At 50.0% G+C, this 8,706-nt stretch overlaps 2 protein-coding genes across 3 annotated transcripts in view; both read right to left on the bottom strand.

Moving 5' to 3' along the window:
- The window catches only part of LOC134089208 (proprotein convertase subtilisin/kexin type 5-like), a 9,632-nt gene extending 4,778 nt beyond the window's left edge, over positions 1-4,854 (bottom strand). Inside the window, exons 1-11 of one of the 2 annotated variants that reach the window (XM_062543575.1) lie at positions 4,323-4,854; positions 3,984-4,120; positions 3,206-3,415; positions 2,734-2,799; positions 2,585-2,627; positions 2,080-2,222; positions 1,708-1,914; positions 1,463-1,546; positions 1,154-1,349; positions 385-596; positions 1-109 (exon numbers count right to left, since the gene is read on the bottom strand). The exon at positions 1-109 is cut by the window's left edge and continues 134 nt beyond it. In XM_062543575.1, coding sequence (XP_062399559.1) covers positions 1-109; positions 385-596; positions 1,154-1,349; positions 1,463-1,546; positions 1,708-1,914; positions 2,080-2,222; positions 2,585-2,627; positions 2,734-2,799; positions 3,206-3,415; positions 3,984-4,120; positions 4,323-4,489 — 1,574 coding nt within the window. In that variant the 5' untranslated portion in view covers positions 4,490-4,854. Of the gene's footprint in view, positions 110-384; positions 597-1,153; positions 1,350-1,462; positions 1,547-1,707; positions 1,915-2,079; positions 2,268-2,584; positions 2,628-2,733; positions 2,800-3,205; positions 3,416-3,983; positions 4,121-4,322 lie in introns of those variants that run through there. The other variant, XM_062543576.1, reaches the window with a different exon arrangement.
- A 2,472-nt stretch (positions 4,855-7,326) lies between these two features.
- Positions 7,327-8,599, bottom strand: LOC134089210 (uncharacterized). Its single transcript, XM_062543580.1, has 2 exons — positions 7,967-8,599; positions 7,327-7,930 (listed from the first exon to the last, which is right to left on the bottom strand). Exons 1-2 carry the CDS (start codon positions 8,446-8,448, stop codon positions 7,471-7,473), a joined length of 942 nt encoding a protein of 313 aa, XP_062399564.1. The 5' UTR covers positions 8,449-8,599; the 3' UTR covers positions 7,327-7,470.
- Positions 8,600-8,706: the final 107 nt, after the last annotated feature.

The following is an 8,706-nucleotide window of genomic DNA, read 5'->3' as shown; positions in this document are numbered from 1 at the left end:
CAGTTGGAGTGGCACTTCTCACACGCACCAGTGGTCAAGCTCTCGTAGAAGCCCACTGGACAGTCCACTACACACTTCCCCTCATGCAGGAAGAAGTACTGCTCACAGTCTGGGGGAGAGGGAGAGAGAGACGAGACCAACACACAGAGCAGAGGAGAGAGTGGGGGACAAAGGCAGGAGGAAGGATGGGTAGAGAGAGAGTGATGAAAGAGAGCAGAGAAAGAGAAAGCAGTGTGTGTTTGGGCATGTGTGTTTTTACTTCTAGGGGTGTGTGTAACCTTACATTTGTACATGTATATGTGATGGTGTGTCTATTGGTTAGTTTGTGTGTATAGACAGACACAGAGTGAGTGTGTGTGTGTGTGTGTGTGTGTGTCTTCTCACCGGTGCAGCGGTCGTTTGCGTGGCAGTCGGAGCAGCCGTCGGGGCAGCGCACACACTCCCCCTGGTCAGGCCGATAGCGCTGAGGACAGTGACCCACGCAGGAGTGGCCGTGCAGCAGGTACTGTTCCACGCAGCTCACACACATCTGGGGCCCCTCACACTCCTCACAGTGGGGCTCACAGGCCACACACACTCCCCCCTCTGGATAACCACTGCAGAATGAAAACACACACACACACACACACACACAGTTAGGATGGGACTGCTAGGATGTGTGGGTAATGGATGACATTGAGGGTCTGTGTGAGTGTGATGGACAGAATGGCTTCTGTACTATGACAGCCATTCATTTAGTGCTAGCACACTAGCATGTCCACAAGACACTGAGAGCACATTCTGTCATGCACAGAAATAGAGGATTCATGTTGTCGTGTTGTCCACATAACTGTTAAGGCATATTACAGAAAGCATGGTGTGCATGTTATGGAAGGAATTCCATCCACCGAAGCAAAAGCTGTTTGTACTCCCATAGACATCATTCATATCATCGTAGTGGCATCGCAGAGAATGTCCCTAAGTACTACATCATAGAATTATATCCTATATTACTATATATGACAGCATGATGTGCATACACAAGAGGACTTTGGGCCATACACTATGGGAGTCTGCAGAATTCAAAATGTATTCCATCCACGAAAAGCTACGGTTACTTGCACTTTTGTGTGTGTGTGTGTGTGTGTGTGTGTGTGGTGTAAGTGCATCTGACCTCTGACACTCGGGCACACAGCGGCCGTGGCTGAGGTAGAGCTGGACGGGGCTGGACTGGCAGCGTTGGCAGCTCTGTGCGTCCTCACACTGGCCACACCCCGACACACACTCCTCACAGCGCCGCGACGTCTCGTTCCCAAAGCTCCCCGCCGGACAACGCCTCACACACTGCTGATGCCGAGAGAGGAAACGACCTACACACACACGCACATACACACACATGTACGCACACACACACACACACACGTATAAGAGATGATCGACACACAGACACACTAGCTGAAGAGAGGAGGTCAATATAGAGTACCTGAGTCGCAGGTGTCACACTGATTGGCCTCCGGGCCAGAGCAGGTGGCGCAGTCAGAAGAGCATGGCAAACACTCCTTCTTTCCTGAAATCACACACACACACACACACACACACACACACACACTCACAAATCTACACACTCATCCACTAGACAGACACGGACAGACGCAACCCCACACAACCCAGCCCAAGGAAACAGAGGAGGTGCATAGCTGGTCTCTATGTGAGTGTGTGCTGCAGTACCACTGAGGAACTGATCCGGCCGGCAGGTGACGGTCACATTGATGTGGACACACTGGCCGTTCTTCAGCCCCATTCCGTCCTCGCACGAGTCACAGTCGTCGTAGGCGGGGCCCTTGCACGAGCGGCAGTCATGGTGACAGGCCTCACACTCACGCTGCTCCTCATCGCCATAGTAACCCTCAGCACACTCCTTCACACACGTGTGACCTGGGAACAGCACGTCTCCCATCAGCATCAGACATAGACACGTGGCCACAGGTTAGCCATACGCACAACAAGAAAACACACACACACACACACACACACACACACACCCACACACACACTGAACTTACACATGATATATACAGGGAGACACCAAAACACACACACCTGACAGGAAGTAGTCATCCTGGCACCAGTGGCACTGGGACTCGTCACAGATGCGGCAGTGATGGTCACACATCTCACACACGCGCGTGCTGTTCACTCCGAACGTGCCGTCAGGGCAGTGCCTGTGGCACATCACCCCGCTCCTGACCACAACAGGGAACGCATGCTCATCATACCACACCAATCACCTGACCAATGGCAGGGCAAACATCCTATTCCATTTGATTTGGCAGCTGAACTTTTATTTTGATATCAAATTGTACATTAGCTTCACTCTGATTGGCCAACATCATTAAGTATTCTCCAGGTGTCTTGCTAGATTGCTAACAAGGGAATGTGATGTGGAAACACTATTCTAATTCTCAAGCTCAAAGCTCAAAGCTGTTTCTTACTATGGCCATTACAGCCAGCAGAAGTCTGAAAGGCCCGTACCTCCCCTAGTCAGATACACATATTTTAATTCAAAGCAGACACAAATACTTTACAGGAACCACAGAAGACTCACTGGTAGTACTCAGGGTAGCAGGTGTTGCAGTGGAACCGATTAACTGCAATAGACATGGAGTCATTAGTGGTGTCTCTGGGAGTGTGAAATGTGTGTGTGTGTGTGTGTGTGTGTGTGTGTGTGTGTTGGCATGTTTCTGAAGAACATACTTGCTAAGCAGCTCTTACAGCCCTCCTCACAGGTCACACACCCCTGGTCATCATCCTCCGTCTCACCTGCACCACACACACACACACACACACACACACACACACACACACACACACACACTTTGAAGGGAATCTATCAATTTTTCTGATGTCATCATACATTCGAAAGAGTTGACGTTGATATTCAAAATGAAGAGATTTAGCACTGTCTGTCAACTCAGAAAAATGTGCAGTGCATTATTTCCAGAGCTGTAGTGTACATATTGTATATCTGAGTAGCATGCTGTGTGTTATTACCATAAAAAGTCATTACGGTACAAAATAAATATATATTTCTCCCTTAACTAGGTCTCAGTGTTTTCTCTCTATCGGTCACTTCTCTCTCTCCTCTCTCGTCCCCTCTGGCTGCCCCTGTCCCTGTCGAGGCTGTTTGTGCTTTCGTTTAGTGGGTGCGGTCATATGCAGGCCTCACCGTCCGCGCAGCTGAGCGGCAGGCACTCTCCGTCCTTGGGGTAGTAGCCCGCGCTGCAGTGGACGCAGGTCTCGGCGGAGGAGCACACGCGGCAGTTGTCGGGGCACGCCTTGCACTCGCTGCGCGTGGAGAAGTGGTACGGGAAGTGGCCCTCGGGACATGAGTCACGGCACTGCCCCTCAAACAAATAGCGCGCCACTCCAAAGCTATCTGCACACGGCCAAAGAGCAGGAGAGAGAGAGGGAGGGAGGGAGAGAGAGAGAGAGAGAGAAAGAGAGAGAGAGAGAGAAAGAGAGACAGAGAGAGAGACATGGAGGGAGAGAGAGAGACATGGAGAGAGAGATAGAAGGCAGGAGGGAGAGGAAAGTAAAAAAAATACAGAGAGAAGGAAATGGATGCAAGCAAGAGAGAGAGGGAGGGAGGGAGAGAGAAAGGGAGAGAAAGTGACAGAAGGCGAGGAAGGAGAGGAAGATAAAAAAAGGGATGCAAGCCAGAGAGAAAGACAGAGGGGTGGAGCGAGAGAGCGAGAGAGCAAGAGAGAAAGTCAGAGGAGACAGAAGATGCAGAGTGGACAGGGGCCAAGAGGGAGTAGAAGTGTCGGGTCAAAGAGACATGCAGCAAGAGGGAGGAGGAAGAAAGAAAGAAAGAAAGAAAGAAAGAAAGAAAGAAAGACAGAAGGGGAAACAAAGAGAAAGGAGAAAAAAGAGAATTCTGATTAAGTTGCTGAGTCCAGTGCTTGGTGTGCAATGTGTCGGTGCTCAGTGGCTGGACAGGTCACCTGTGTGGCAGCTGGTGCAGTTGGTGGGGCCGTCGTCGGAGCACTCGTGGCAGGTGTGGTGGCACAGGTAGCAGTGCCCCTCCATGCCGTACTTTCCAGCATCACAGTGAATCACACATCGGCCATTATCGAACAGCCTGCAGATATCAACACAGACACAAGGAGAAATGCACAACAGAATCAAGGACGAGCACGCAGAAAAACAAGCAAAACATGAACTACATATCTGAAAGACGCTACTGGAGCATTCCAGTCCATTCTCCACCCACACCAAGTGACCAGTGAGTGGACTGGAGTGGACTGGAGTGGACTGGAGGATGCCAACTCAGAGACACGCACCGGAGGCGGGAACAGCGCATGCACTCCTCAGGTTCTGGCCCAGTGCACGTTTCACAGCTGAAATCACAGTGATGGCACTGCTCGTGTCTACTGTAGTACTCTCCTGAGAAAGGAACACACACACACACACACACACACAAACACACACACACTTGTGAGTTGCCCATGCAGCACCTGCGATGGCCCAAACTATGTTGTTAAGTGAGCATGCAGCCATGAAGAGTCAGCCCGTGTCAAAGCCCTTGTGAGTGGTGAGTAGCAGAAGCAGCAGTGTTGGGTGGAGGGGTGGTGCTGAGGGTACAGCAGTGTTGGGTGGAGGGGTGGTGCTGAGGGTACAGCAGTGTTGGGTGGAGGGGTGGTGATGAGGGTACAGCAGTGTTGGGTGGAGGGGTGGTGATGAGGGTACAGCAGTGTTGGGTGGAGGGGTGGTGATGAGGGTACAGCAGTGTTGGGTGGAGGGGTGGTGATGAGGGTACAGCAGTGTTGGGTGGAGGGGTGGTGATGAGGATACAGTAGTGTTGGGTGGAGAGGAGGTGGTACAGCAGTGTTAGAGGGGTTGGTGAATATGGACGCTTGTGAGGTGAGCCTCGCGCTCTAAGATGCTGAACTTTACTACATATGGGTTAGTTGGCAGATAAGCAATATTTCACACACACACACACACACACACTCACACTCACACTCACACTCACACTCACACTCACACTCACACTCACACTCACACTCACACTCACACTCACACTCACACTCACACTCACATAAATGATTATCAGGAAAAAAGCAGTTAAGTGCGAGTTCATGTCTAGTTCATTAAGAGTGCCAGCAGCAACAACAAAAAAAGAATATAGCTTTTGTTAGTTGGTTAGTATACTAATGTAAACACAAACCACTCCTTCACTGCAGGACCTCACTGACCAGGAGACAGGAGCCCACAGTGGCCCAGGGCCTGCAGTAACACACACAGCTACTGGACGCTTTATCAACATCTCACCTTAGTTGTAGTACACACACTGACAGCATACTGTAGGTCCTGAGACACATTACAAGGTTTTACTCGGACCTTTCTAAAGGCATACTTAGTGGAGTTATGGGTTCTTTTACAAGTGAACAGTACAATGTCTCATCACACAGAGCACATTTCTGCTGGCCTTTTATTAACACATCCTTGCTGAATTGAGAAAATAGGATACTTAAACCTTACCTAGAATGATTGACAGAGGATCTGTGTTCTGGATCTGCTCATCCACCCATCCAAAACAACAGAGGTCACAGCAGCATACAGTATATCAGCTATCAGGGACTACTAGTGCTCCAGTGAAGAGCACGACTCTGAGACTGATTCTCTTAGTCTATGGAGGGGTCACCAGGTCAGCACTGTTTCTGCTTGTGCTAGAGTTAAGGTGGTTTTCTGGGACATTTGCTTGTTTGAGGGAGCAAATTACCGACTTTCAATACACACTGTAATCATGTTGTTGAATATTTTAAAAGCGACCTCCACTTACGCAACATCATGTCTAGTTTGAGTTGAGAAAATGACACATTTCGCTTGTTCTTCTCAGCACACCATTGTGATCTTCAAAACAGCAGAGCTTTCAGTCAGAGATGCCCTCTTCATCACAGCAGCCTGCTCTTCCTCAGCAGAGCCTTCAGTCAGAGATGCACTCTTCATCACAGCAGCCTGCTCTTCCTCAGCAGAGCCTTCAGTCAGAGATGCCCTCTTCATCACAGCAGCCTGCTCTTCCTCAGCAGAGCTCTCAGTCAGAGATGCACTCTTCATCACAGCAGCCTGCTCTTCCTCAGCAGAGCTCTCAGTCGGAGATGCCCTCTTCATCACAGCAGCCTGCTCTTCCTCAGCAGAGCTCTCAGTCAGAGATGCACTCTTCATCACAGCAGCCTGCTCTTCCTCAGCAGAGCTCTCAGTCGGAGATGCCCTCTTCATCACAGCAGCCTGCTCTTCCTCAGCAGAGCTCTCAGTCGGAGATGCCCTCTTCATCACAGCAGCCTGCTCTTCCTCAGCAGAGCTTTCAGTCAGAGATGCCCTCTTCATCACAGCTGCCTGCTCTTCCTCAGCACCTGCCATATTGTTGCTCCATGGACCAGGGACAGAGCTTGCTGAAGCTTCTCAGATGGATGACCGCAGGTCAGCTTGCCTAGAACTTCTGTGCCGTTTCTCTTCCTTAAATATGTCTTCCACTCCAGCTCAGCTCTCTTCGTGCTCTTCTTCTGGTCCTCCTCAGAATAGCAGGAAGTTTTTTTATAGTCGCCTTTCAAACAGCACTGTCCGTTTCTGCATCATTCTGTTCTTATCACACGAGGAACAACATCTCACCAACTTTCCAGTGAACCATCTCCCTCTGAGGTGCTCCGGCAGGTGAGCTTCCTTTTCCTTGTATGATCTTCACTGTGGTATCCTCTCTGTAGCTTTAGAACGGTCCCATTCAGGCCTTCTACTCCTCAGGTATACTCACTCCTCTGCGCACATGTGCATGCCGTGTTGGTGACATCATTCTCATGGCGCTCTGTATGTGAAGGACACAGACGCAGGACTCCGCTAGGCCTCTCAGAGACAGACACTACACTCGTGGGACAAACCCAGAGGAGAGATGGGACACAAGCGGGTCGGATTTTTTTGTGTGTCAGAAATGAGTTTGTCTCAGTCATTTCCTCTTTACTTATTGCAGAGCGCAGACACAATAAGGACATCAGGAAGTCGAGTGCTGCCCAAGAATGCTAATTCCTCAAACATCTTTGCAGCTCAACGCACACTGGGGCCTACACACACACACACACACTATTTACAACCTGACACACAAACACACTTGCTGGACACACATCCCTCATCCCAACCAAACCACCGCATGACAGGACAAAATAAACAGATCTTTGCTGCTCTGCATCAAATCAATGCATCTCCACAGCCTTTGAATAAATCAGCATCAAACTCAACATTCACTTTGACCTGAACCCCACCATCGGGGAAATAAAGGACCCCACACCTGACAAATAAAAATCACTGGATTTAATTAATAAAAATAATCAAAACATTATCTACAGGACTTAGATAAATTAATGATTAGCATGTTTAATGAAAGCATAGGAATATAGATGCATTCATTATTGCATTATTACTTTACTACTCAATGCAACATTATGTGTGTGTTTGTTGTTTTGTTGGTTTGTTTGTTTGTTTGTTTGAGTGTGTGTGTGTGTGTGTGTGTGTGTGTGTGTGTGTGTGTGTTTGTTTGAGTGTGTGTGTGTGTGTGTGTGTGTGTGTGCTGGGGGCTCTGACTCTTGTTTGAGAGTGGGTGTAAGTAAGTGAGTGAGCACGAGTGAGTAGGAATGTGAGAGTGAGAGAGTGAGGAGAGTGAGAGAGAGAGTTTGAGAGTGAGAGTGAGAGTGAGAGTGAGAGTGAGAGAGTGAGAGAGTGAGAGAGTGAGAGAGTGAGAGAGTGAGAGTGAGAGAGTGAGTGTGCGCAGGTCAGTGGCTGACAGAGTGACCAGGGCGTGACCGAGTCTGTTGGCATGTGCAAGTGTGTCTGGGAGTGAACATGTATTTGCATGCGAGTGCCTTTGTGTGTGCATGTGCCCATTTGTGTACAAGAGCATGAGCGTGTGTGTGTGTGTGTGTGTGTGTGTGTGTGTGTGTGTGTGTGTGTGTGCCCACAGGAGAGTGAAGACAGACCAGATGCTGCTGTGTGTTGACCCGTGTACGCGCGTGTGTGCGTCTGTGTGTGTGAGTATGTAGAAGTCTGAGATGCAACAAAGCACTGGTGCACGAGTGTGAGGAAGTGAGTGGCTGTGGCCAAGTGAAGGTGGACAAGCGTGTGTGTGTGTGTGTGAGCGAGTGGGACACAAGTGTGCTTGTGTGTGTGAGCATGTGCACGTGTGCCAACAGAGATGTCCCTATGCAGATAGGAGACCAGATAATCTTGTTTATTTACACGTTGCTGAGGGCTCATGAACGATCTAAAGAACAAAAACACACAGTCATACATGCACGCACACACGCGCACACTCACTCTCTCACTCGTACACACACACACACACACACACACACACACACACACATACACACAGACAGTGGACTCCTGTGACAGGAGAGAGCAGACAGGTGATTTGGCATCCATGCTTTGGTCATAAATACTGACACGTGGTTCACTTTTATTCAGGCAGTGCTGATGCTCCGCTACAGAAGGTAGGTGTGTTGTTGTTGTGGCGTCGCCGGCGGAGACGCAGTCCCGTGCTTGGATTGGGCGGGCGGGTGGGCGGGCGGGCGGGCGAACGGGATTGGCCGTGGTCTCAGGAAAAGGGCGGGGACATTTCACGGCCCCTCCTTCCTCCTCTTCCTCCTCCCCCCACCCCTTTCCCTCCCTTTCCCCCCCCTC

This window comes from Sardina pilchardus, chromosome 8 (genome assembly GCF_963854185.1).
Source record: "Sardina pilchardus chromosome 8, fSarPil1.1, whole genome shotgun sequence".
In the NCBI taxonomy this organism is placed as follows: domain Eukaryota; kingdom Metazoa; phylum Chordata; class Actinopteri; order Clupeiformes; family Clupeidae; genus Sardina; species Sardina pilchardus.
Note: the sequence above shows the minus strand (reverse complement) of the source record. Positions and strands in the feature narration are given on the sequence as shown.